This window comes from Trichoderma ghanense, assembly GCF_004382785.1.
Source record: "Trichoderma ghanense strain CCMA-1212 chromosome Unknown scaffold_6, whole genome shotgun sequence".
In the NCBI taxonomy this organism is placed as follows: Eukaryota; Fungi; Ascomycota; class Sordariomycetes; order Hypocreales; family Hypocreaceae; genus Trichoderma; species Trichoderma ghanense.
The window spans coordinates 473530-500300 of record NW_027395669.1 but is presented as its reverse complement, the minus strand read 5'-3'; the positions used below and the strand labels follow the sequence as shown (position 1 = coordinate 500300).

Here is a 26771-nt window from a genome sequence, read left to right as displayed (position 1 = left end):
ACAGAAAAAAAAAAAAAAAAAAGAGCAAACATGAACACACACTAAAAACCAATGACGCGCACACAAATGCGACGTCCATCACCAAACGGTATGCCCTAAACGGTGCTCGTATTTAGCACAATGTGTGCCTATATTTTTATTTTGGGGTCCTTTATTTTCTTGCAAACCGCCCTGTGCCCATCCTTCTTGGCATCTGCCCCCCCCCATCTGATGGGATATTTAGCCAGCCAGTGAGAAGAGGTTTGTTCGACTTTTCGGGAAGGTTATGGTTGATTGGGGGGAGGTGGGTGTCGCTGGATCTTGGCTTTTGATAAGGTGCAAAGTAAACCAGCGAAAGCATGGTAGATATCTCACTGCAAGCGATGAAGGGTAACTTGATAAAGCAAAGAGCAAGCCCGTCCCCCCAGACCGTCCCGTCACATCCGATCCTTTCAAAAATCATCCTCATCCTCATCCTCGAAATCATTCCAATACGGCGAGTCGACATCCATGCTCTCCGTCGTCCGCTGCCCAAAGCCCCTCTGCTTGCAAAACATGGCAATGTGCTTCGCCAGCTCATCAATCTTCTTCTCGCTCATCTTTGCCAACTTCATCTCCCGCCAGCGCCTGATCTTGTTCCCTCCGTCGCCTGAGCTAATCTGTTCGCGGTTGTCGCAGAGTCGCTCGTGGATTCTGTTGAGTTCGAGGCGGCACGAGCCGGTTCCGCTCATGTAGCACGTCTTGCCTCTCTTGGTCTCGCTGGTGAGTATGTCGATTCGGAGCAGCTGACAGTCGACGGCTTTGATGGCTGAAAGCACAGGGCTTCCCGGGACGAAGAAGTTGACAAAGGTGAAGTTGGGCTCTTGGTTCTTGCCCTGCTGGTTCGAGGTGGGCGTGACACTGACGGTCAATGTGTGGATGAAATACGCGTCTTTTTCCCATCCAATTCCGTCTTGGGCGACCTTTCTGGCAAAGACTTTGATCGCCGCAGCCATGCCTTGCAGCGTGCAGCTCGAGTACCGGTTTGCCTCGGCCTTGATGTTGATCTTGCGGAAGAGGTGCGCGTACTTGGCGATATTGATGGTGCGCTCTTTCGGGGGGCGGGCAGGGCGCGCTGCGACGCCCTCTTCTTCGTAGTCCAAGTCGTCGTCATCGTCGTTGGAGGCGGGTTCATCTACAGCCTGCGACGAATCGTCCGTGGCTAAGCTGTCAATGGCATCCGCCTCGGATGATGGATCGCGGAGGAGGTACAAGAAGGTGTTTGCTCCGTAGAGGACGGTGCAGGCCTCCTCGTACACGGACTTGCACACTCTGAGAATGCCAGTCGACAATCGAAGGTCCTCCTTCCAGTAGAGCTGTTTCCACCCGCTGAAGACTTGAATGGGCTCCTGGACTGTGAGGATGCTGTGTAATATCTGCAATCTAATCTCCCTCGGAATGCCCATGAATGTGGCCGGCGTCTTTCGAACAACGTGTTCGGGAATCTGGATTTCCTCTTCGTCGGATTCATCTTCGCTGAAAATGAACTCCTGCGACAGAGAAGAGAACTTCTTGTAGTATCTCTGCCGCTTGGCGGACATGTTCGATCCAGTGCGGGCCCGCTTCCTGGACCTGCCTTGATTCTCCTCTTGTTCATCCTCGAGCTCATCGTCATCTCCAGCCCAGTATGGCCTTTTCGGGAATGCATTGTCGTAAGGGCTCGGGACCCAAGGGGCAGAAGCCGTGCTGGATTGAGGCTGCGGCGGATCCTCTTTCTTCTTGACCTCTTTACGAAGTTGACGGACTTTCACATAGAAGCCTCTGCGCGGGACTGCAGAGTACTTGATGAAGTCTTCTTCCTCGGGGAGCTCGAGCTCGAGTCCATTGTGGAGGCGAGCATAGTCGAGGATGTATTGCCCTCCTCGCTGCTTCTGGGTTCGTTCTCGCTTTTGTTCTCGCTCTTGTTCTCGTTCGCGTTCACTCTTCCTGATCAACTTGCGGCTCTTGGGATGGCTATTCTTCTCTCTGCCTTTGCGTGGTGTTTCTTTGGCTTCTGTTCCCTTTTGAGGCTTGCGTGGGTTCTTGGGAGGAGCCATGTGTGGGAGTTGATGACGAATTGGGAAAGAGAAAAGCGTCGAAGGAGGGCAATTGAAGGGTGAGGAGGTCCAGCGAAAAGCGTCGTGGATGTGGAAAAGAGATTGATGGAGCAATGGAAATTGTAAAGAGAGAGTAAAGAACGAGGAAAGGGTGTAAGAGAGAAGAGAGAATTTATGCTCTTGGTAATTTTCTGCCGAGGTGGTGAGCCTTGGGCATTCGATAAAGTAGGTACCTTGGGTACATCGAGGCATATCGAGCGGTGTGCAGACTTGGAGCTTGAGCTTGGACATCGGCTGACAACCTGTGCATCTCCGATAGAAGTTGATCAGTGTGCACTGCTCAATGCTCGACTTCATGGGGCCTCGAGACACAGCGACTCTTCATGCCATGTCCCTCACGCCGGGCTCTCAAGATATGGTTGATTCGCTTCTTTGACGGCTATTGGCATTGAGGAGCGGTATACACTAAACTCTTGTCTATATCAAAGTACGTTTCTCTCAACTACCAAAGTATCCCACGGCAAACGAAACGACATTGAGCTCGTCAAGGCATAATGGCTTGCAACTCCCAGACACTAGGTACACCCTACCAAGCTCCAACATGAAGCCATCACCAACTCCCACCCCGAAAAAAACGATCTCTCCCCCACACCAACCACAGCCGTATCCACCCAAACCTCAAGCTACCATCAACTCCTCTACTCAATCTACGGCATCTCGCTATGCCCCTTCCTTCAGCCCTGTCATCTCCATTTCTCATGCATGAACGGCCCCTGTTCCCCAAAACGGCCCAAAGTGGAGATGGCACGATTTTTTTTCTTTCCCTTCAACCCCCCCATAAGACGCGATTTTATCCAACCACTCACAAGAGCCGACTTTGACTCATTCGGCAACTGGGTCAGCAGAGAGGGGGGGGGGGGGACCCTTTTCACACATGAAGCTTTCTATATATATAGTCAACTAAGGTAGACTGACTCACTTGTAACCTCTCTATAGAACAACATCCAATTGTATCACCTGTAGTATATACAGTGTATTTGAATAATTGAAAGAACGACAGTTTGTCACAAGCCCAAGTCATCATGCCCCCAACATTCCGCCTCCGTCCAGGAACCGCCTCCGACCTAACCCACGCAGTGCGTCTCTACGACGCCTGTCTCGGATCAGACAAGTTAGTCGCGCTGCTGTTTCCGCGCAAGAACGAGGATCCGGAGTCGTATAAGAAGTACTTGTATCGCCTGTACGCGAAGCGGTACTGGTCCGTAGAATGGACATTTACATTTGTCGTCAAGGAGGGAGCCGAGTCTGAAAGTGAAAGTGAGGACCAAGATGATCTGGTTGTTGGATTCGCTTGCTGGAAGAGGCCCAGTGCGGAAGTCGGTTTCCAAGAGCGATGGTTTACTCTGTGTAAGTCCCTCATCATCATCCTCATACCCTCCAGTCAAATCCTCCAATCTATTTCTCATCTCATCATGACAACGGAACATCATTCGAGACATAAACTTACCGCATCATGTCCACCACCAAGTCTCATGGATCGCTCCCCTCATGCGCACATTCATCTCCCTCCAAAACACCCTCAACCCCCTCAACATCGACCCCCACGCCGCCCACGCCTTCGACCGCGTCTTCCCGCCCATCGAAAAGACGCTCTTCGCGGACAAGAACCGGGCCGAGTGGTGGTACCTCAGCACCCTCGCCGTGCACCCTTCCGTCCAGGGCATCGGGCTCGGCGGCCTGCTCATGGCTCAGGGGCTCAACAAGGCAGACGAGTGGCAGCAGCAGGAGGAACAACAACAGCGGGATGAAGAAGATGGGCGGCAGCGCGGGACGGAGGGCGGAGCGGCCGAGGTAAGGGGCAAGATCTGGCTCATTGGGCTCAGGGGCACGGATGCGTTTTACTCGCGATTTGGTTTTGTTGAGGTCGGGAGGGCGAATGTGGGTGACTTGAGTGAGTGGGATGGCGGCATCGTCATGTTCCGAGAGTGATGGAAGGGGAAGAGATACGGACGACATAGGCACATATAGAGAGAGAGACAGTCGATGGATTGTGAAGAAGGAAGGAAAGAGAAGAAATATCATGTCCTGTTGTGTAACTTTTGTGTGTCCTATTTATTCTATAACTCGTTCATGTCATGCGGCAGATTTCATGCATCCCCTGTACCTTTTTTTCCCTTCCATCTATCCCCCCCCCTGCAACACTATATTCGTGTACGCCCATTTCTATCCTTCAAAGCAAAGTAATTATCCCTATTAGCTTTTGCCCAAAAGCTATGACTTCCATCAGTCTTGCCTGGCAAAGCTCAAACGCAACCATCCTCCAGCGGCCGTTCCTCGTCAAAGCGACTCGTGCTCTCATATCGATCCATCGTGAACATCCGTTGTGAGACAGTTCCAAGGGTGAGAAAGAAACAAAAAAAACTGTGAGAAAAAAAGAAAGAAGAGAAAAGTAAAAGGGGTGATTAGCGAGAAGTGATTGAAGAGGAAACTTCAGAGAAATCAAGAAAGCAGAAAGCAGAACAGATGCTGCGCAGACTCCTTGCTCGTCCAACACGATTGCCAAATGGGCTCCGTCCCCCTCCGTGAAAAAGGTCAGATTGCAAACTTGGGGGACGGGAAAAACAACAATCGACTGAGGTGCAAGGCAAAGTAGTACAACATACAAATGAGAGAACACAGACGTATGTTACCTCACGGTCTTTGAATGAAAGCATATCGCAGTGGTGGCAGTCCGAGGTAAGTCGACTTCTCTTCGCTCATTATTGGAATGTTTCGGTGCGGTGCCAAGGGTAGAAGTTTCGACGACTAGTCCTCACGTCCTTCTCTAGCTGCCTTCGAAGCGGACTGCTCAGCGGGAATCCATGTGTTCCCGTAACGGCGGGCCTCATGCTCGGCTCTCTCGGCTGCGGTACGTAGCTTGGCCGGACTGAGATTGTTGGCGGCCCGTAGGCTGTCCAGCTGAGGGCGAGTCGCTTGGTCATGATAGTGATTCTGTTGTCGAGCGCCCGGTCTTTGTAACCATCCTGAAGCATAGGTAGATTCGGGCCATTGTCCCTGAGAATAGTCGCGGTAGTCCGGCGCGTTGGTGGAAGGGATTGCGCCTCTGCTGTCGAAGCACGTCAAGCCTGACTGAGGAGCACCGCTCGAGCTGATGGGTCGAGGATAGTCCAGGATGGGCTGGATTGAAGGGACGTTGTCGCTGTATGACCGCAAGCGAGGAGGTCGTGGGATGTTTGTGCCATCACTGACCAAAGCCCAAGGGATGGCCAAGTTTGAGTCTTGCATGTTGCTGCTTCCCGCCAAATGAGCGCTGATAGATGGCAGTCTCTGCTGGTTGTGAGCATCTCTGTTTCTCTGGAGAGGTGGCTCGGCGTCCATGCGGTACTGGGTGGAATACTGCTGCTGGTCGTGACTGTAGAGGCTACTGAGAGCATAGGTGCGCCGAACCTCGCTGGGGGAGAGGCCGTAAATTTGTTCAACGTGTCCCTCAGAGCGGCCAGGGGAAGGCATTTGCATCCTGGGCACCGCAGGCAAGGCACGCGGCCCGACCGAGTGCTGATCAATCGCGGGCAGAGGCACACGGTTGTTTGCGTAATGGGCGATTGACGGAAGGGGCTTTCGGAGCGGAGGTCGGTAGTCATCAGCCTCAAGAGAGCTGACACAAACTCGCTTCTTCAAAGGGGTTGCAGATTCAGCACCGTCGTACTGGCTGGAGATCAAGGAGCCCCTTTGATCGATGGCATCTGCAGTCTCAGAGACCCGGCGCTTGTAGGCCCTTGTTTCAACTGGAGTGGCAACCATGTGGCCTTGTTTGCGGCTCTTGACCAACTTTGCGATGTTGCTAGCCTCCGACTCTGTAATGTCGGGGAGAAACTCGACCTCAGGAACCTGGCCAAGGGTACCGTTCTCGATCTCCGCGTACAGTTGGTCGGCGACTGCGAGCATGTCCTTGGTCGTGTATCCGATTCCCAGGCGCTCAACGATCCAGTCAGGGGCGGCTGAGGCGGTTGTTGTCTCCGGAGCGTCGTCGCCGCCGCCTTCGGTGGTAGTGCCTGTCTCTTTGTCCAGGCGATTTTGCTCTCTCTTGCGCAACGCCAACGTCCATGCCTTGATGTGGGGTCCAACTCCACGGCGTTGGTTCTCGTCGCTCCATCTCTGGAGTCGGTTGATCTGCATCTTCACGAGGTACATCTGGTTGAGCGGGTACGTCTTGGCGTTGCGATATCGAATCCGTTGATAATGTTTGCGGCAGTAGTACACCCAGACTTGCTTGGGGATACGCAGGGTGCAGGCCTTGTTGCGCCCAAAGAGATGCGAAATGGCTTTGCGTAGTTGCGAGCCAGTCTGGCAGTTGTCCACAAACATACATCGTGGCTCTCCGTCGAGAGAAGCCATCGATGCGTTGAGGGATGCCTCTCCCACCATGTCGTAAGCCAGCTGTGCCAGAGGAGGGATGCTGGCAACCTGATCATGGACATGATCCCGAGATTGTATGACAGCTTCACCGGTAGGCGCCCGATCAGCAACTGTGTTTGCTTGGCCGTTCTGGGGTGCATGGTGTCTGAACACCCGGTGCTCTGGGTCCATATCCGGGTTGGCGGGAGCTGTAGTCGGCTGGGGTCCTTCTGCCTGGGCCGGCACGCCTTGAGCTATAGACTGGTCCATAGCAAACCCAGTAGTTCCTGGGACAGGATAGCCATCGTTCAGACTGTCGGATGTTGGCATCGTCATGCGAGAAGCAAGTACGGGAACGGATGCAGCTCTTTTGTGGTTTTTGGCTCCGGCCGCAAGATCAGAACTTCATCAAGATGAGTCAGCTTTCGGATCCCGAGAGAAGCCTTGATCAAGAAAGAAACAAACAGAGATGAGGTGCGAAAAGGTGACAAGACTTGTGGTCAGTTCACAGGGACATCAGAGGACTCTGTGCTGACAGTGGAATGTAGAAGAGCGGATGGTGTGGGAACAGAGAGCCTGAAGGTTGGGACCAAGGGGATTTTAAGCACAAGAGTCGGGCAATCGGTAGAAGGAAAACTCGCAGTGATGCAGCACCAGCTGTCCCTTAGTCACGCGAGCCACCGAGTCTTGACCGCGTTCTTCATCTGTCGGAGGTGTCTGCCGGTTGCCAGCTGTCTGGGCTGCCATCGGTGATTCACAGACGATCGATTCATGTGCAGAACCCGCTCAACAGAAGATGCCCCCTATGGTGCTCCAGCACTAGCTCAAGGAGTCACCATGGAAAAACCCAGCTCTGAATGACATTGCCAGTCTGCAGCAGGGGAGAAGATTCTCAGAAAGGGAGTTGTATCAGGAACACTCGAGTTGAGACGAGAAAATGGTCCAGATTGTTGTGCCCTGCTCTTGGTTGTTTGCTTGGAACGCTTGGACAAGGCAGCCCTCGCACAAGGCTCTGAAAACAGGGCAAAGAAAGCGGACGTACCGTAAGCCTCTCAAGAAAAACATAGGCTGCTCCGGGCTTTGCAGGCCGAGCAAAGCATCTGTAGGCTTGCGTCGAGCGTACTCTGTCAAACTCGCTCGGCTTTGTTTTGCTATTGAATCTGGTTCGGTAAGCGGAGGAGATGGAGGGTCTTCTGTGATGTCGATGTTGAATTGTGGGCTCTGGGGTTCTGAGCACTTGGCATAGATGAATGGCATTTCTGGAACGGAGATGCTCGAGAAGGAAACGCCGCCGACTGATGCCACAGATGATAGCCTTGAATGGCATTCCGACAATGGCGACTCCGATGACCCAAAACTGCTCTTACTGAACGATATCTTATGTCTCGAAGTCGTCAACAACTCTCCTGCACAGTTGCCGTGACGTTCTTGGAACGTCGTTCTATGATTCGCGTCAGAGTTTTGGTCATCGAGCTCTTGCTTCGTTAAGCCCATTCTGGAGACAAATCCGTTATGGGAGGATTGTGTTGGCTCACCGAGTCGCGCATGTTCGATCCTCGTCACTAAGACACATGCTATGAGCTAATGAGGCAGGAAATGGGGGTTGAAAGGGTATTCGAAGAAGTGATGACATCTTGATTTGATCCCATGACCCAAGGTGAGGTTCGGACTGGGCATCAAGGGGTAGGGCCTTGCTTGTATGCTCATTTTGGTTATAAGGGTGGAAGGGACTCGAGCCTACTCACCGAGAAATGGTATGCTTTGCCAAGTGTATCGGTAGCTGAGATGTGGCACCAAGCACAAAACCCGGCGACGGCTGTTTTATTCGATTGTTCCTCTCGGAGATTGCTCTGTCGATCTGCTTTGGCGAAAGCGGAAGGCTTGCAGTCGTCTGGGACTCCGACTCATCGCTTCGAGTTCCTACCGAGCTGCGAATATCCCACAACCTAGGATTTTGCCCGTTATATATGTATGAGGTCCGATTTGCGTCTGCGGCCCAAGGTAGTGGCAGGGTCTTCCGAGGGAAGAGTGTGTTGGGATTAGCAGGGTAATTCGGTGGTCCCTCATCGAGTCCTCCAGATGACCTAGGCGGCCGAACAGAGTTGAGAAGCGATGTGACATCCATTCTCTCGCCTTTCAAACACAGAAAAGCATGCGAGACGCGCGATCGCAATTCGACTGCAGTCGGAGAACACGTCGTGAGAGAAGCGCCAGGCTGCTAGACAGGGGCTCTCACGTAGGATTTGACGGCGACGACTCGTGATGGAGTAGGACGACGGCGGGTCAAGTTCTTGCAGAGGTATCTTTCCAGAGGAGTCTCTTCGGCGCAAGGAGGCCGCACGGACAGAAAGCAGTCTGTCGGGGGGTTTTCTGACGACACAAGCTGTCTGATTGCCTCTGCGTTTCCGGTAATTTGAAGTTGTGAGGGGTCTGTTGAAGGAAGTGCCTTTCAAAGCCACATTCAGCCCCCAAGTTGCGTATCTATTTGTATAGACAACAATGTTCGTAATATATCAGCGGATACAGCGAATAAGGAGGCTGATTTCGCAATGCGTGTGAAGGTCTGAGTGCTTGATGGTTGATGGGTGATGGTGGACTTTGGTGTCTGTCACGAGTCCACCAAGAGGAAGCCACCGGAACGACGGAGATGGTGGAAATCTTCCCACTTACCGAAGCTAGAAGCTTCAGAAGGAGAGCTTTCCGTACAGAAAGAGACTGCTAGGGTGCCTGCAGACTCTGCAGACTTGTGTTGTGCTAGTTTCCAGCCAGGGAGACCCAAGCTTGCTGAAATCAGAATCGAGTAGCGGGCGTAGAGCTGATCTGTATTTGATGAAAACTTTCCTCTTTTCAAGAGCAAGGGCAGCAGGCGAGAGTAGAATTTGTTCTACTTTTAAAGAGCAGCGGGTAATAGTCCGAACGATGTCGAGGCGTGGGGTTTTTCGCAGATGATGAGACGCAACATGCGACGAGATGCTAACCAAGCAGGCACGTTGTTGATCTGCTAGAACGGGCAGGTAAGGCTGAGTAAAGCATCGATAAATGAGAAGACCCGGAAGATGGGAGACTGATGTGCCCAGACCGGGAAACTGGGTTGTTTGCCAACCTTGACGATGCGTGAAAGGAGAGATGGGTTAGACAAGAGGCCAGCGCATTGCCCCAAGCCGGCAGCAGGAGTGTGGACCTACACCCACGACGTTGAGCAATGGATTGTCCAACGCTGTACGTACATATGACACTTTCTGAGAGACTGTGTAGGCGTTGACCATGCCAGAGTCGCACTGTCACTGTACAGCAGTCTGTTCTGCTTATGTGGACACCGTTTGGCCGAGAGAGAGCGCGACAGCATGAATGGAAAGGGTCGAGGCTACATGATATTGTCCGACGGCACAACAAACATCACCAGCCTGACAATTTGCGACAGAGAGAATGGGAGATGAGATCGTATAAGCTCGGAGATATACGAAGCACCGGGGCAGAACCAAACTCGAAGTTGACCATTCAGGGGAGGAGGCTCGTTTCATCCGGCTGACTCGACGAGCTGGCAGTAGATTGCCCTTTTTCCTTTCATGCTGGCATTTTCTATTTTCTCTTTCACTTGAGATTTCGAAATACTGCCGGGGTGATGCGACAATCAATCGAAAGGATTTCCTGGTCCATCGGAAATGAACGTAGAGTTACGCTGAACCACCTCATTCCTGCCGTCGAGTCGCGGACCAAAGAAGTGACTTTAAACCCCCTGTCTAGCCTACTTACCGCTTGAGCGGGGGCGGGATAATGGAATGGTTAGTTGCTTGGTTGACTTGGTTACTTGCAGATGACGGGCCCAAGCAGTACCCAAGGTGCGGCAATCCGTGGCTCGTGTTGGGTAGGCCTTCCAACAAGGCGCGCAATCTTTGTACCAGCTAGGCTTCTTTCCTCTTCTTCCCTTTGTCTCGGTCGAAGAGTGGTGTGCGTCCATGGCCTAGGGGACTGTTATATCGAGCCACGACGTGATACCATGCTCGTCTTGTGTGGTCCAATCGGCAAGTATGAGTTGACGCATCTTAGCCAACTCTTGCAAGCCAGAAGCTGGATGAAAGAAAGAAGGGGCTCAAAACTGGCCACTCTTCAAAGCGTTGCTGCTCATGGGATCGAGGCGTCGATCGTCGAAAGTGACAGAATGAGTTTCGTCACAGTTGGACATGATATGACGGAGCGCAAGCCAAAGGCGCCAAAAGACCCAAGGGACTCAACGGAGCCAAAGCGGCCGATCATGGGAGGAATCCACAGACAGGCTCGGGGAGACGCCGTGGTCTTTGGCCCAGCCCGTTCTGATGAGACGCTGCGCAAACTGGCCTCAGTCATGCTTCTATTAGACGCTCGGTCCAATGAGCCTTGACTTGGAGCCGTGCAAGCAGACAGACAGGCGCTGGAAGGTAGGTGAGGCAGGCCAAAGCGACATGTCATGGCGGCAGGGGACCTCCACCCAGGTGTGGTACAACAGATGTTGAATGCCATGTGGTTGAGTGCCAGTGAGGCAAGCGGGTGTGTCTGACAGGCATTGCCTTAGACCAAGAAGGGCAAGTCCTTGCGGGAGGAACCTAGCAGTAAACCAACCTCCTCGCCGCTGGCTGGCTGCGGGCCTTTCCCTGCGCAGTGCAGTGCTTCTCCTCATAGGGGTAGTGAGGTGCCAGCAAGAGGAATGTCGGTCCTGTTCGCAAGCTTGACAACTCCTGGCTGGTGGCCTGCAGCTCCCCCCGAGGCCAAGCGTTCGGCTATCAATGCGATTCACAGGGACGGCTGAACGGAGTGAACAGCCATTGCTGCTGCGTTGGCTCCCAGAGATCCGAGCACTATACCTTGTCTCCTCTACCAGCACGCATAGGTACGAGGCGATCCGACTGCCGTTATTATGCTTGTACATGTAGGTACGTGGCATTATGCGGAGTCAGCGAGACGAAGGTAGTACTGATTCCTCCAAGCCATGTCGCTACCCTCCGGAGGAAATAAAGGCACAACGGGCCTCAGCGATCGGCCTTTGACATGTGTCTCCATGTTCCATAGATGTATCTATTTCTCGACGATACCACGCCTCGGCGGGGTCCAGTCTCCGGGCAAATCCTGTGAGGCGTGTGAGTGCTTCGTACTTCGTACAGCTGCGAATCATAGCTGGGGAAGCAAACAGCGTCGCATCGACCAGAGCCGGGGTGCAGCCGCATGTTTCAGCCGTGCGTGGACATTGCAGATGCGCTACACGACGTACGCCGTTCTTTGTTCCTGCGATGAAGAGCTCGCACAGACACCGGTGAGGAGGAGGCGAGGCGGTGACGACAGGTCCGGCAACAAGAGCCAGAGGAGATGCGATGCAACAAAGCGTCAAATGCTGCCATCGGGCGGTTCTGGTTGCATGGACGAGATTCCTGGGTGGAGCACCACTCGTGATCGGTCGGTAGGCACGATATCATGGAGGACGCGATGCAGACGCCAGGAGCATGAGGCAGCGTGCGAGACGTGCTGGTCTTGTCCCAGCTGTTGTTCGGCTTAGCGAGCGCACGATTGCCTCCGTCTCGATCTGTGCGTGTGTCCATGCGTATCTGCCAGTTCTTTCCCGTACAGGAACAGGTACCTGTACCCAAACACAACTCCAGAGGAGACAGCGCGCCCCCATATGAGCGGTGTCTCAGTATCAGTTCTGAGAGTAGCTCGGAGTATCACCCCGACTGCCTCTGCAGCCAGGGACGACCAGATACCACCAGATACAAGTACATACAGTAGCAGTCAGCATGGGGGCTAGGGCTCGGTTCCTGCCCGCTCAAGGCACGCGACCCAAGCTCAAGCTCTGTACCTACGTATCTCAACTCTTGCAAGCCTCCAGGGATATTACCATCTCCACCTGGCTGAGGCGTGCATGCTTGGACAGGGATTGGGAGAAGGCCATGGTCGCTGTCATCGATCGGCTCGCCCACGGCTGAGACGACTGCGAATCAGATCCATCGCTGGCTGCCAACGATGCATGCTGCAGGGCACAGTCGACGTCGCCACTAGCCAGCCCGAGGCTGCACGCGCCATGCAGCTGCCACAGTATGTGGGAAGCTTTCGATGGCATATCGAACGATTACTTCGTCAACGACCTTCGCCAGGCCTCATCGGGCAGGGTTGTTGTTCCTGCTTCTCTCAACCGGCCAAGGCTCGCTGCATGGGACGAGCCAAGTGAGGTGCACGCACGAGTAAGCAGACGTCTCGTGGCGATCCTTCTGCGGGCTTTCGAATGCTGTCATGCCAGCTCCTGGCTGTCACCTACCTATCAAGACGTGCCCAGACGCCTAGCATCTCGAGACAAAGCGAGTTGGCGAATCAGCGAGCACACCATCCCAAACAGCCGGCCCAAGCGTGCGAGTTGGTGTGGTCTGCTCGTCCAGTTGAGCGCTGCGGATGCAGCCGGCACTGGCAGAGCCAACGCTAGAACTTGTCCAACACTCTCGCCTTTACCTACCTACATTCCATATGAGATTCCAAGGGATATGGATCTTCTCTGGAAGCTCGACGGACTCCCCGCTAGGCTAGGAAAACCCCCTGATCCTGGCCTGCACCTCTAGCCGACGCTTCGACTGAACTCGTGCCCTGCTCTCGTCCCGCCGCGCGTGGATGGTTCGTATGTATCTTGATGTTCCAAAAGGCCCCAGTGGCCACTTCGGATGTGACCCCTTCAAAGTCATACCTTGCAGCCACGTTTTTCCGACATGAGAGACTACTTGCAGACGACGCGCTAGAGCATTACCCGCTCCCCGGCCGACTGTCTGGGGGATCAAACTTACAAAAAAAAAAAGGGCAGTCTTGACTCCACGCCATCGAGCATTGCACTGGAGGGACAAGTTCTCCGCAGTCTCGCCCAGGAACGGCGATAAGCCCTCGGGGGGGTTCTATCCGTCATGAGAGAAGGATGCAATTCGTACTAGTCTATTCGAATGATGCGTTGGTCGAGGATCGAGATGCTCCAGGATCGTTCAAGGCCATCTCAGACTAGGTATCTTATGCTGCTTAGTCCCATCACGTCTTCCCAAACCAAGGGTTTGTACCCCATCTTTCCCTTCAAGAATAGAAGGCACATGCAATATGTTGATGGACAAGCAAACGAGCTCCAAAATCTGACGAACCTGGCGAGCCTGGCCACCATGTTCTGCTGAACGAAGAGCCAAATAGCCTAAGGACCCCTCCTCGCAAGTTTTGCAGCTACGTAAAGATCGTAGCTGTAGCTGAGCCAGAAAGATGATAATCTGAATCTTGAGGAACATGCAGAAATTGGAAGGTAACTGGCTACCGCCAACGTGATCAGCGAAGTGATGACATCGGCGAGTTCATTCGAGGCCTTGTATTGCCAGGGAGTACCCATTCAATACCACCACGCAGGTGTCAAGACAGACGTAGGAGATGCTGGCGATTGCCTTCCCCTTTCTTGGCAGCAGCTGACGACATCCCTGGACATCCCTCGGCATGCTTAAGGTAGCAACGGTCCATGTGGCAATCAATATGAGAGCCGTGGCGGCGACAACACCTCAGCAACCTTCAAACGGCAGCTTCCTGCAGTCATCCTCACAGAGCGCAAACTTCAGTCTATCCCATCCCACTTGGTCGTGAAACCTCGACTGCCGCCCTGGCTTCAGCCTCGGCATCTTGAGATGAAGAGGAAAAGTGTCCAAGGGGTGACAGGTAACACCTTCCGGACTCTCTCATCCGGTGTGCTGGGAGGAGAAGCAAACAAGCATCGGAGAATTACTTTGTGCTCCGGATACCCACAGAACGGCGGCACAAGGTCTGCGGCAGAAGGCATCACATAGTCCGAGCTGTGTAACGCAATAGCCAGCGCCTTATATCAACCGCAAATTCGGTGTGGCTTCAATGTTTCCCTATCGGTAGCCTCGTCGACAACAACGGCTACGAGTCTTCGTACTATGAAGTATGGCCCCCATGCTGGGAAACCATGCCGGGATAGCGGAGCTTGCGCTGTGCTGTGCCTCCTCTTGCGGAGTCCCTGCATATCTGCCGCCAGTGCAAACTTTCATCAGTGGCTGAGCAGCTGCGAACGAGGCTGCGTTGGGTATCTGTATCTGCAAGGCATGGACTTGATTACAAGGCCCCATGGATACATGTCGTAGTATTTCCTATTCTTGCGAGCACCCAAGGATTGGCGAGCGGTTTCAGACTGCGAAATAAGATTCTGTCTGATGCTATCTTCTTGATTGGAATACTGACGTCTAGCAACACAAGGTGGGTGGTGTCAAGCAAGGAGTAGTGCGCGGCAACACAAGGTGGGTGGTGTCAAGCAAGGAGTAGTGCGCGATATGACCCAGGAACCTGCTGTATTCATATCATCTTCGCCCCTTGAAGATTGAATGGTCCGCGGAATGGCTACCTACTTAGTAGCTATCATCATGGGGACGTCTCGCCGAACCACGTAGTCGCTTGACTGATCATATCTGATACCACAGAGAAAGATGGCAGCCTCGTTACAACAAGTCGTCGAGAGATTTGTCAGCGTCCTTTTGTATCAACTCGACCATTCCCTACGAGATATGGTAAGCCAAGTCGAGTGTAATCTGCCTCGGAACTCAATATTCTCACCTTGGGCATGATGGGCTTTCCATCAGCGCCTTTGACATAACGGAACGGCATCTGAGTGCTTTCGTGCTCGTTGAACTTGAGCTCTGGGAAGTCCAGATACGGCACTTCCTCCAGAGGGACTATGGAGGTCAGAATCATGCCATGTATCATGTCATTCTGGAGTTGCTGTTCGACTTACTCTTATCTTGTACAACCATTCGGGTTACTCGTACCGCTGTGTCTGTGGTCATCTGCACAGGGCCCAGCCGTCTGCCTTCGAAGCCTTTCTTCCTGAGTTCGGAAGTTCGGTCTGGAGTCTGTCAGACATGACTACCTGACAAGACGTCATCAAGACTCACCTCGTGGAGGGTCATCACCTAATTATGGACGATTAGCTCAAACTCCCTCTCTCGCTGCGGCGAACAAGACGCTGTCCAACTCACCCAAAATGCCTCCAAAGAGAAAGGCATCAAACGCCTCGCCGTCTTCTGGCGCCAGGTCCTTAGCCGCTGCTGGATCTAAGAGGCAGACCCGGGATTTCTGGCCGGCATAGAGCTCTTCGACGCCCCGGTGCTCTGCCGTGAAGGCCTTGCTGGCGGACAGCGCAGGCGGCACTTTGAAGTTGGGGGGCAGGCAGGAGAGGATGAACTTGGAGTTGGTCTCCTCGCTCTCGGCCGCAATGGCGAGATACTCGAGCTCTGACCAGGGGCCAAGCTCTGGGTCGAGATGCTCGACAATGAAGGTTTTGCCAGTCGAAGCCATCTGAGGCTATTAGAGTGAGAATGAGCGTTGAATATCAATTGACCAGATTTGGGCTCAGCGAGAGTTCCTCGTTAGCAGAGTGGGTAGATGCGAAGTGGTGATCGAATCTGATATGCGAGCGCTGGCATGTGAAAAAAAATTCAAAGCGAAAATTGAGGCCGTTCACACTGCTGCCCCTCATGCCTTAACCTGGGAGATCGGAGCAGCAGTGAGGGGTACCTGATATTTCGCGGGCAAACCCACGCAGAAGCAAGTACCATCTCATCTCGGCCAGTCGAAGACGATACGCGCTAATACGGCACTACAGATCCAACTTGACGGCTTCTGGAAATCGCCAAGCTCGATGTTAGGAATCAAGGCCATCACATCGATATCAAAGCACATCCGACTCCCGGCGAGCAAGATCGCTTCACCGAGACACAAAATAAGAACCCAGGGTCAAAAATCAGTCATACTACATTCCTTGCTTCTCAAGCGGACACTTTTTCAACCCGAGGTCACTCTGCTTCTGCCACCTAAAGAAATCAGCGCACCAGCATCGATTTCTTATTGACCTCGATCCATCGGCCCCCAAAAAGCGCCCACGACAATAAACGCCTCTAGCTTTGCCGCTGTGGGGCCGCAGCGCTATATCGCTTGCAGTTACAGCGCCCCCCGTAGCGCATGGTTTAGGGGACGGATGCCTGTGCTGGTTTCTGCAGGCTGACACTCCCCCCCCATAGGGACAAGGGGCAGGTGAAGCGATCCATATTCTGCATTCTGCCACCTTGCGCCTGCATCGCCGTCTTTCCGGTTTCACGCTTCACCCTCGACACGCAGACATTCGGCGCCGGCTTCCGTCTGTCTGTCTGTCGCCATCACCCTCGCTCTATCCATGCTTCTCGACATTGAACACGTCCGTGACTGAGGCAGCTGACCCCCCCCCTACCGACATCTCTTTGCTCCGTTCTGCTGCTCCTCGCCATGGTCCAGCTGTCCGCGCGGCCAGCGTCATGGCGATGGCTCGCCCTGACCTTGGCAGGTCTCTGGCCAGCCCTCGCTGGTGCTGAGAAGACCACGGCCGACTACTATGTCCGCAGCCTTCCCGGCCTGGCGCAGGATTCGCCTACCGTGAAGATGCATGCTGGGTAAGCCTTTCTTTTCTGCGAGGGAGGCGTTGACTTAGGATTCCCCGGGGTCTTGCTATGGATTTGAAGCTGACGCATTGCGCCTCCGCCATATAGTCACATCGAAATTACCCCCGAGCACAACGGAAACCTCTTCTTCTGGCACTTCCAGAACCAGCACATTGCGAACCGTCAACGAACCGTAGTATGGCTCAACGGCGGGCCTGGATGCAGCTCCGAGGACGGTGCGCTGATGGAGATTGGGCCGTACAGAGTCAAGGACGAGAACACCCTGGTCCCCAATAATGGTTCTTGGCACGAATTTGCCAACCTGCTCTTTGTCGATAACCCGGTCGGCGTCGGCTTTAGCTACGTCGATACCGACAGCTACCTGAAGGAGCTGAATGAGATGGCCGATCAGTTCGTGATCTTCCTGGAGAAGTTCTTTGCTCTGTTCCCCGAGTACGAGCACGACGATGTGAGTAGCCCCCAACCTTGACGGAGAGGGGATGGTTTCTAACTTGAAGATATCAGTTGTACCTTGCAGGAGAGTCATACGCCGGACAGTATATTCCCTACATTGCCAAGGCGATTGTGGAGCGCAACAAGAAGAAGGCCGAGCAGAAGAAGGACAAGGACGCCTGGAGCCTCAAGGGCCTGCTGATTGGAAACGGCTGGATGTCCCCGAGGGAACAGTACGACAGCTACCTTCCCTTCACTTACGAAAAGAGCCTTCTCACCAAGGACTCGGATGTTGCCAAGAAGCTGCAGTCTAGCGTTAGGATATGCCAGAACAAGCAGGGCAGCGATCCGGGACACGTGGACTACAGCGAATGCGAGGGCATCCTCAGCTCGATCCTCCAGATGACCAAGAACGGCAATGGAAAAGATGCCTGCTGGAACATGTACGATGTGCGCCTCCGAGACGAGTACCCCAGCTGCGGAATGAACTGGCCGCCGGACTTGGCCGCTGTCACACCGTACTTGAGGAGGAGTGATGTTGTAGAGGCGCTTCACGTCAACAGCGCTCGTGCTACTGGTTGGCGAGAGTGCAGTGGAGCGGTCAGCTCTTCATTTCAGGCCAAAACCTCGGCCCCTTCAGTCGACCTGCTGCCCGATCTCCTGAAGGAGGTTCCTGTTTTGCTCTTCTCGGGAGCAGAGGATCTCATCTGCAACCACATTGGCACAGAGAACATGATCAACAATCTAGAATGGAACGGAGGCAAGGGCTTCGAGATAGCCCCTGGCAACTGGGCGCCCCGGCGGCAATGGACTTTCGAGGGTGAAGTTGCTGGCTTCTGGCAGGAAGCGCGCAACCTCACCTACGTCTTGTTCTACAACTCATCCCACATGGTCCCCTTTGACTACCCTCGGCGCACGCGCGACATGCTGGATCGATTCATGGGAGTGGACATTAGCAGCATTGGCGGCGAGCCAACCGACAGCCGCATTGACGGTGAGAAGGGGGTCGAGACGACGGTTGGCGGAGCGTCCAACAACACCCACGCTCACGAGGAAGAGACGCACAAGAAGATTGACGACGCCAAATGGGCCGCTTACCAAAGATCGGGCGAAATCGTCCTGGTCATCGTCATCGTCGCCGCCGTGGCCTGGGGCTACTTTATCTGGCGCCAGCGCAGAGCCCGCGCCACCTACAGGGCGCTCAGCGGCAGCGAGCCCTCGAGCAGGAACGGCTCTCGCCTCACATTTTCCGGCCGCAGACGGCACGCGGATGTCGAGGCGGCTGATTTCGACGAGACGACGCTGGACGACTTGCATGTCGAGACGCCTACTACTCCGGGGAGCAAGTACACCGTGGGAGAGGACGACGATAGCGAGGATGGGCTGTCAGAGGCGGAGCGGGAGAAGAGGAGGAAGAATCAGCAAGCGTCAAGTTAAGATGGGCAGCCTCTCTTAGTTCTTCTATAGCTACAAGGCATTGTATTTATGATTAAACATTGTTGGATGGGTCACTACCTATACAAAGAGGGCATTTGTCTATATTTTTGGACATTTCGCAAGCTCGTTTTGAAGAGGTTGAACAAGTATGAGAAAGATCTTCGAATTCTCTAAGTAAAATGCAAAGTAAAAGTGTTCAAGCCGAGACGCCATGAGCGTTCAGGGGTCGAGAAAAGGGCCCTCTAGCCGTTTCAATTCCCTTTCCTTTGTCGTTCCCCCTGATAGTTTCGTTATCCCGTATCCAACCAGATCTTGATCAACATCATCTTGAATAATCCGTAAACTCCATCAAGCAGCCGACACAAAAACAGCAATTCGCCACCCATACTCATGATTCCCAAATCGCAAACCCCATCCCAAAACAAAAGCAAAGACCGCAATGAACAAGGCCGCAGCACAATCACAGCTGAATCTCATTGTTCAGCAACCGCACCTCCTCACCGGGCTTGAACGGCGGGAGCCCAATGTACGGACATCCATCGCACCGGAAAGCGTCGCCCAGCGCGCAGTTTCCGCACGAGCCCACCTTGCCCTGGACGGTGAAGTCGACCTCGGTCAGGTCGTCGGCGGCGAGCTTGACGCTCTGCAGGGCCTTGTCGGCGGCGGCGCGCTGGGCGGCGTCCTCGGCCTCGAGGCGCTCGGCGAGGCCGCAGGTGCAGTCTTTGCAAGCGCGGCGGCGCTTGCCGGGCTTGGGCTGGCACTCGGGGGCTGTTGTATCGCAGACATGTTAGTAAATGGAAAATCATCTTTTAATTGTGAGAGGGATATGTTGGAAGTTGGGACGTACGGATGTTGATGGGTCGCTTGAGGTCGTCTTCTGTCATGAGAGTGTCTTCGTCGATGAGCTCGTCATCATCGTAACCGCCGTCGAGATCGTCAGAGAAGTCGATGAATCCGACGCCAGCGGGGGCAACAGGCTTGACCTCTTCAACCTTCTGGACAGCGGGCGCCACCTCGGTCTTCTTCTTCCTGCTTCCCAGCTTCAGAGAGACTACGCCTTCGCCATCGCCGTAGTCTGGCTTGTCGAAGCCTCCGTTGGACGCAACCAGGCCCGCCAGGACAGCTTCCTTTGCCAGCGCGGCACTCTGTCCCAGGTCTGAACCGTCTTGCGACTGCAGCCGGCCCTTGGGCTTGAGCGACTCCGCGATGGGGCCGAGGATGTTTCGGGTCAGGAGCGGGAGGGCCTCGTTCAGCGAGGAAGATGCATCGGCGAGGACGAGGACGAGGTCGTACGTCGCGGAGGGCAGCTTGACGAGGCCGGCTGACAGCCTGTCGATCATGTGGAGGTCCGTGACGGAGCGATCATACTGGGAAACGACGCTGGTGAGCGCGGAGGGGTGAGAGGCGAGCGAGGGCGGCGCGAGGAGGAGGGTTCGCCTCGACTCTGTCGCCACCGGGGCGGCGAAGAAGTCGTCTGAGGTGTCTATCGTGACGACAGAGGGCGCCATTGCGAAGGTGCGGTTGTGTATGGAATGAGGGGGGTTCGGATGGGACGAGAGGAGGAGGTTGTTGGAGGCGGTTTGAAGGGCCGGATTTGTAAGAGGCGAAGACCCTCTCTATGTATGTCGGACGTTGTAATATTTCCAGTGATGCTTAGTAAAAGCTCCAAGAAAAAAAATTGGATGACAGTGCGTAGTTTGAGCAAATTGATACTGTAAACTAACAGCAGTGACGGCACGGGCTGTACAGTGCCAGAAAAAACACGCGGGGTCGGATTGATAGTGATTGATAACGATGCCACTTCTCCGAACGCGGAGATGCAAGTTTACGCCTACCTTATTGCTTGCTTCTCATTGGATGCCAGGTGGCAAATGGCAGCAGCCCCTGTTCTGCCCAGCGGATTACCAACTCAAAGGTCATCTCAAGGTGTGGGTTGACGGGTCAGGTAGTTGTTGATACTAGGTGTTGGAGATGGATCGTGCTTAAGGCTTATTTCCACCTGGATGGCGACTCACAGCGTGAGAATGGTGAATTGTATGTCATTCGTCGTTTGACAGTCAGTACCCATGGCGGAAACTGGCACTTTGCGAGATATTGCCAGATAGCATCAACAGTGCCAGAAACTCGCTTCACAGGCGCCTCCGGTTTCTAAGCTTTCTACAAGGTGCTATTGGAGAGTGAAGAGCTTGCCTTCTCCGCGGAAGCATTATGGCCTTGTTAGAAGCATCAGCCCACTGATATCGGCCCTCCGAACCGGCTACGAACGATTTGCGAGCCGAACCGATTTTGTAAGTTGCATGAGAGGTAGTGTGCTCCGTAAAAGTAAACAACTGTTTGCTCGCCGTCACATGGAACCTGATACATGTGTGAACATGTTGATGCTTCCAAATCATGGTTCGCTATATCCGGCCGTCCTCGGCTTGACGAGAGTTTTTACGCGTAGCATACTCCAGGTTGCTCTAAGATCGTGTGATACTGCTGTCGTTGGTTTCTGTAACGCATCTTGACATCAATTGCTCTATCTGAAGGCTGCAACGGTGGTTTAATTGCACGTAGCAATTTAATAAAGGCTAGGTGCAGCTGCTTGCTCCTATCCCAAGCTTGTCTGTACGCAACACTCATGCAGTTTTATTTTGTCGAATCATGACAGCGATGCCAAATCCCATCGAAGGAAGATCAGACTTGGGTCGCAACGGTACTTCTGCTTTATTTCCCATTCTGCTCAGCTGGATGTTGGAGAGTTGATGCTTTCCATGGCCAAAGGAGGACTTGGAAGGCCAAAGGGTTCCTCGGCCATCTCCTCGGCATGCATACATACCATATGCGAGCAACCAGCAATATGTACGAATGTTTTCAAGAAGTGTCTTGTTGCGCCGGCTGGAGTAGCTAGGAAAATACTGGTGAGCTTCTTCTCCAACTGTTTCACATATGGCCTCGAAAAACACGTTTCACTATCACAGACAACGTAGATGCTCGGAGGTCTTGGGCCAAGGGTACGCTCCGGCAAATATCATGATAGAGCATTGAAGATGACGCAGCATTGTATGACTCATGAGCAACTTCCTGTGTGCTCGCCTTCCAGATAGGATGCCACTTCAAGCTCATCTGGCAGAATGGAAGGACAAGCGTAAACATATGGATGCCAACAATGGTCAACATGCAATGCTTCTACAACGGAAAGCTCCCATCAAATCCCCCGAGGCCTCTCACATTCTTTTCACCCAGACAGAGGCCCCCTTTCAGTGCCTTATGCCACAGTCGTACTTCGCCCGGACAAAACATTGCATTCACTTGCGTCAAGGGACGGGCACGTCGGTCGTGGCAGCTGGAGAAAGGGATGGAATAACTTGCTGCCATTCTGCCACCCTGTGCACCGCCTTCGTCTGTGCGCTGCCTTCTTGCTCTGCCAGCTGCCCAAACTTTCTTCCTTCCCTTTCTCTTCTCTTCTTTGCCTTGTTATCGTTTTGCAGACCTCCAACTTCTGGGGCACGCTGCGGAATTTCAGGCATTTGCATCGGACTCGAATCGTGAGTGCTATATCAATCCATCTAGCTCTGAAGCATCCTGGAGTGCGCATATATCCAACTCATCCGCAGCGCAGTTTGGGGGTGACATCTCTCTTTTGCGGCTCCATCGCGGCTGTGAGCTTGCGTTTCTGCAACCCGTTCAAGGTATCTAGATCCCTTTCCAGTTCCATCATGGCTTCTTCTGTTCCTCTCTTTCTCTCCCTCTCTCAAAGCACTCTTCGCGCTCTCTTCCCGATAGCTTTTGTTCTCCAACTACCTCCCTAGGTACCTATGATTCACTGGTGAATGGTGAATAGCCTGCCTCACGTCCCTTCGCCTTTAGGTTTCTTTTCACTTCCCTCCAATTACTGGATCATCCAAAGACACCCACTCACGCTCATGCCATCCAAACTCTCCATCTTACAAAGAATCTGTAACTAACAGTGTGAAGGGAACCCATTTGGCACCTTACCATATTGCATCCCGCACGAATCGAAAATGGGAGACTGGGGTATGGGAGTCGCCGATGGCGGCTGGGCAACGACAGCCAACCATTCCTTTGAGAAGGAGACTGTTGGAGCTGATACCTGGGGCCCGAATGACTTTGGTGGCAACGCCGGAGATACCTACGACAACAACTACGGCGGCGGCACCAATGACGCCGGAGCATACGGAAACGACAAATGCTTTGGCTGTGGGGAAGAAGGGTGAGATCATCCTGTATACTCTCTCTAGGCAACATACTCATCTATTGTTTGCAGCCACAGGCGAGCCGAATGCCCCAACGGCGGAGCATCTGGAAACGATAAATGCTTCGGCTGTGGTGAAGAAGGGTAAGTCATTCTCACTTTCTCCCCTACGCAAGTTGCTCATCCATTGTTTTACAGACACAGGCGAGCCGACTGCCCCAAGGGTGGAGAACAGGTTTGCCGTTACTGCAAGAAGGAGGGACACATGAGAAAGGACTGCCCTGAGGCGCCTCCCATGCTCTGCTCCAACTGCGGCGAAGAAGGTACGTCTGTGAATTGATATGGGGGATTGCAAAAGCTGACGAACAATACAGGCCACTTTCGGACCAACTGTGAAAATGCCCGCAAAGTCAATCGTGACCATGTCGCCGATGTCACCCCTGATGCTGCCTGGGACAAACTCAAGCAGGCAGCTCGTGAAAGGGACGTGGACGATGCCAAGGAAGCCATTGAAGAGTACGTCAAGGCTCTTGGAGGGGAGGTCACCTACCGCCAAATCCAAGAGCGTCTGATGGAAGAAAACGTCAAAATTTGGCTCATTTGCACGGAGAGAGATCTCATCGATACCTTCACGAACATGGATCTTCAAGGCAAGATCGATAAAAAGTATAGCATCTCGGTCAGATTCTCGGACAAGCCAGAGAGACCTCGCGAAGTAGACGCCTGGCCGAATGGCGAAGGAGAAATTTTGGCCCGCCTGGATGACGCCGGTATGGTCGTCGATAGAGGTGTTCCGAAATGCTACAACTGTGGCGAGCTCGGCCATACTTCCAAGGGCTGCACCCAAGAAAGGGTTGAGCGAGAGACGGGAAAGCCGAAGATCTCGTGCTACAATTGCGGCGGCGAAGGCCATCGTGTGAGAGACTGTAAGTCACAGCGAAGCGTCGTTTCAAGGATCTCCCCGTCTTCTCCTAACAATTACTCAGGTCCCGAGCCGCGTGTGGACAAATTTGCTTGCAAAAATTGCGGGTGAGTGATTACTACTGAGCACCAACCTTACGGATTGAACGCTGACAACGAGCAGCAAATCGGGCCACCGCGCTCAAGAGTGCGAAGAGCCTCCGAACATGGACAATTTCGAGTGCCGCAAGTGCAACAAGAGTACGTTGATCTCCCCTAACGATGAACAACAGCTGACTGATTTTTCTAGCTGGCCACTTTGCCAAAGATTGCCCTGATGGAGGCAGCAGAGCCTGTCGCAACTGTGGTCAGGAAGGCCACATCTCAAAGGACTGTGACCAACCCAAGAACATGGACAATGTCACTTGCCGAAACTGCGAGGAGACTGGCCATTTCAGCAGGGACTGCCCCAAGCCTACTGACTGTGAGTTTCTGGCTAACTACATCACTGTCCTAGATGGCACTGGACTAATTGATGCATTGCAGGGTCTAAAGTCAAATGCTCCAACTGCGAGCAGTACGGACACACCAAGGTCCGTTGCAAGCTTCCTCCCAAGGAATCGGACGCGTATGAAAACCAGGCATATGGCGGCGCCGACGAACAGGCACAGCAGCCTGACGGCGGCTATGGTGGCGACCACGCCGACAGCTATGTTGATGACGCCGGCGGAGGAGATTGGTGATTTACTGCCCATGGGCATAATCCCAAGGGTGTTTCATGAACCGATGCTTGTTACTTTTGAGTTTTAGTTGCCCCTTTTTCTGGGGAGGATTTACTGCGCGAACAACTATGGATGGGACACATCCCGGGGCAAAACGGGAAATATGGGCAAAAGAGGACTTGCACAAATGGCCTGATAGCTGAGCGCTGGAAGATATTTATCGCATTGCCTCTAATAAAGCTGATTTAAGCACAAGGTTGATGACCCAGTATCCAGGTCGTGTATGTTCGGTGTGAGAAGTCACCGAGATCCCCGTCGGTCTACCCCACCCCCGACAAGCCGAGGCTGGAGCCACACGAACGTCCCGAGCCGACGCGATTATGTATAAGCGGTTAACAAGTGTCGTGTTGCAAAGGCGAACTGTTTCCTACGAGGGGCTTGTCAGTCCAGTTTCATCACTTGCACCTCAATCATCTTGACGCCGCGTGAACATGGCGCGCCCCGAAATTGTACTCTATCATTACGGGATATCGCCCTTTGCAAGACGCACCGTATGGTACCTCGCTCTGCGTGGTATTCCCTACAGCCAATGTGTAAGCTGCGTGTGGTGATTGAGCCACCATGATGGAAAAGAAGGCCTGATCCATCAGAGAACAATTTCAGCTAAGACTTGACAATGTAGCTCCAGCCTGGCATGCTGCCGCGGCCGGATGTCGCTCGTCTCGGCATCTCATACCGTCGCATTCCCGTTCTCTCCATCGGCAAAGACATATACCTTGACACTCGCCTTCAGCTGCCCAAGCTGGAAGCAATGTATCCGGAGCTGCCTCGTCTAGGATCAAGCACCCCGGAGCAGCAAGGCATCGAGCGCCTCCTATCGGCCTATATCATCGACAGCGGCATCTTCCAGCACGCCGTGAAGCTGCTCCCAACGGATCTGCCATTCCTCAAGGATCCGCGGTACTTCAAGGACAGGGGAGATTTCATGGGCACGGAGCTCAGCGCGGAGGGGATGAACAAGGCCCGGCCGGAAGCGCTGGGGGAGATTGCGGCCGCGTTTGAGCTGATGGAGACGACCTTTCTGGCGGACGGGCGGGAGTGGATTCTCAAGACGGAGAGGCCTGGGTTGGCGGACATTGAGGCCGTTTGGGCGTTTCACTGGCTCACTGGGGTTCCGGGGGCGCTGCCCGCGGAGAGGTTCTCGGCGGAAAAGTTCCCTCGGGTGTATGCGTGGATCAAGCGCTTCCAGGAGGCTGTCACGTCTGCGAAGAAGCGTCTTGAGAAGCCAAAGACGCTGAATGGCGAAGAGGCGGCGAAGATGATTGAGGGTTCGTCGTGGAATGAGGAGGAGGAGGGGGGGACGGTGGATGGGGATGATCCGGTGGTTGTTGCGGAGGGATTGGGGAAGGGCTGTTTGGTTGCGATTTCGCCGACGGATACGGGGAGGGCGCATAAGGATGTGGGAAAGCTTGTGAGGTTGGATAAGGATGAGGTTGTGATTGAGGTGAAGACAGCGGAGGGGGAGAGTGTGCGGGTGCACGCGCCGAGGCATGGGTATAAGGTGAGGAGATTTGATGGGGAGAAGGGCGTTGCCAAACTGTGAGGTGAGGGTATGCTTTCTGCAAGTATACGTTTTCTGCGAGTGTTCAGAGGGATGGCAGAGTATATGACGAGTAATGACGGTAGTGGTACACGGCGTAGAATGAATCTTTAAAATTGCCGGATATGCAAGTCAAGGGAGTTGTACAAGTTATAGTTAGTGTTGATAAAGCCATTCCGCACCGCATTCAACACATGGCTATGCCAGTACCGCTCCGTAATTCCAAAGTAATTGAGTTCGTCTCTGTTAATTATTTCACTTAAAACGTCGTATGAAATTCATAATTATAAAGTCTAATGTTACGATAGACAAGACAGGAAAGGGGGTATTCAGCGAGGCATCCCGCATCGCCATCTACCCTGGAGTAAGTCCAGTTTTCAGGGGCTGCAACAACCTGATTCTTCATCAACCACCAAGACTACTTCACCGTTTAAGACAAGTATCTCTCCTATGTCAATCATTTTCCGTGAAATGGATACTGCTGCCGAGCGAATCGGTGAATCTCAGAATGCGGTCTGTCAAATAGTACAACCACACTTAAGGAATTCATCTCCCGTACAA

At 53.5% G+C, this 26771-nt stretch overlaps 10 protein-coding genes across 10 annotated transcripts; 5 read left to right on the top strand and 5 right to left on the bottom strand.

Moving 5' to 3' along the window:
- Positions 1-431: 431 nt before the first annotated feature.
- On the bottom strand, positions 432-2054 carry CCMA1212_005777 (uncharacterized protein; the record flags this gene model as incomplete). The annotated part of the gene is made up of 1 exon (XM_073703022.1): positions 432-2054. One exon carries the CDS (start codon positions 2052-2054, stop codon positions 432-434), a length of 1623 nt encoding a protein of 540 aa, XP_073558440.1.
- A 1082-nt stretch (positions 2055-3136) lies between these two features.
- CCMA1212_005776 (uncharacterized protein) lies at positions 3137-4043 on the top strand (the record flags this gene model as incomplete). Its single annotated transcript, XM_073703021.1, has 2 exons — positions 3137-3461; positions 3583-4043. 2 exons carry the CDS (start codon positions 3137-3139, stop codon positions 4041-4043), a joined length of 786 nt encoding a protein of 261 aa, XP_073558441.1.
- An 816-nt stretch (positions 4044-4859) lies between these two features.
- On the bottom strand, positions 4860-8582 carry CCMA1212_005775 (uncharacterized protein; the record flags this gene model as incomplete). The annotated part of the gene is made up of 3 exons (XM_073703020.1): positions 8195-8582; positions 7492-7890; positions 4860-6852 (listed from the first exon to the last, which is right to left on the bottom strand). The coding sequence occupies exons 1-3, from the start codon at positions 8572-8574 to the stop codon at positions 4860-4862; spliced, it is 2772 nt and encodes a 923-aa protein (XP_073558438.1). The 5' UTR covers positions 8575-8582.
- Positions 8583-11650: 3068 nt separating this feature from the next.
- Positions 11651-12016, bottom strand: CCMA1212_005774 (uncharacterized protein; the record flags this gene model as incomplete). The annotated part of the gene is made up of 1 exon (XM_073703019.1): positions 11651-12016. The coding sequence occupies one exon, from the start codon at positions 12014-12016 to the stop codon at positions 11651-11653; it is 366 nt and encodes a 121-aa protein (XP_073558439.1).
- Positions 12017-12511: 495 nt separating this feature from the next.
- CCMA1212_005773 (uncharacterized protein) lies at positions 12512-13024 on the top strand (the record flags this gene model as incomplete). The annotated part of the gene is made up of 1 exon (XM_073703018.1): positions 12512-13024. The coding sequence occupies one exon, from the start codon at positions 12512-12514 to the stop codon at positions 13022-13024; it is 513 nt and encodes a 170-aa protein (XP_073558444.1).
- A 1908-nt stretch (positions 13025-14932) lies between these two features.
- CCMA1212_005772 (Protein arginine N-methyltransferase SFM1) lies at positions 14933-15788 on the bottom strand (the record flags this gene model as incomplete). Its single annotated transcript, XM_073703017.1, has 5 exons — positions 14933-14989; positions 15048-15166; positions 15226-15336; positions 15386-15403; positions 15470-15788. The coding sequence occupies 5 exons, from the start codon at positions 15786-15788 to the stop codon at positions 14933-14935; spliced, it is 624 nt and encodes a 207-aa protein (XP_073558445.1).
- A 963-nt stretch (positions 15789-16751) lies between these two features.
- On the top strand, positions 16752-18793 carry CCMA1212_005771 (Pheromone-processing carboxypeptidase KEX1; the record flags this gene model as incomplete). The annotated part of the gene is made up of 3 exons (XM_073703016.1): positions 16752-16915; positions 17012-17372; positions 17429-18793. 3 exons carry the CDS (start codon positions 16752-16754, stop codon positions 18791-18793), a joined length of 1890 nt encoding a protein of 629 aa, XP_073558442.1.
- Positions 18794-19253: 460 nt separating this feature from the next.
- CCMA1212_005770 (Fe-S cluster assembly protein DRE2) lies at positions 19254-20301 on the bottom strand (the record flags this gene model as incomplete). The annotated part of the gene is made up of 2 exons (XM_073703015.1): positions 19254-19561; positions 19641-20301. The coding sequence occupies 2 exons, from the start codon at positions 20299-20301 to the stop codon at positions 19254-19256; spliced, it is 969 nt and encodes a 322-aa protein (XP_073558443.1).
- A 2496-nt stretch (positions 20302-22797) lies between these two features.
- On the top strand, positions 22798-24631 carry CCMA1212_005769 (Cellular nucleic acid-binding-like protein; the record flags this gene model as incomplete). Its single annotated transcript, XM_073703014.1, has 8 exons — positions 22798-23006; positions 23061-23132; positions 23187-23311; positions 23363-23914; positions 23975-24017; positions 24073-24149; positions 24199-24372; positions 24435-24631. 8 exons carry the CDS (start codon positions 22798-22800, stop codon positions 24629-24631), a joined length of 1449 nt encoding a protein of 482 aa, XP_073558196.1.
- Positions 24632-25101: 470 nt separating this feature from the next.
- CCMA1212_005768 (uncharacterized protein) lies at positions 25102-26213 on the top strand (the record flags this gene model as incomplete). Its single annotated transcript, XM_073703013.1, has 2 exons — positions 25102-25203; positions 25293-26213. 2 exons carry the CDS (start codon positions 25102-25104, stop codon positions 26211-26213), a joined length of 1023 nt encoding a protein of 340 aa, XP_073558195.1.
- Between the last annotated feature and the right edge of the window lie 558 nt (positions 26214-26771).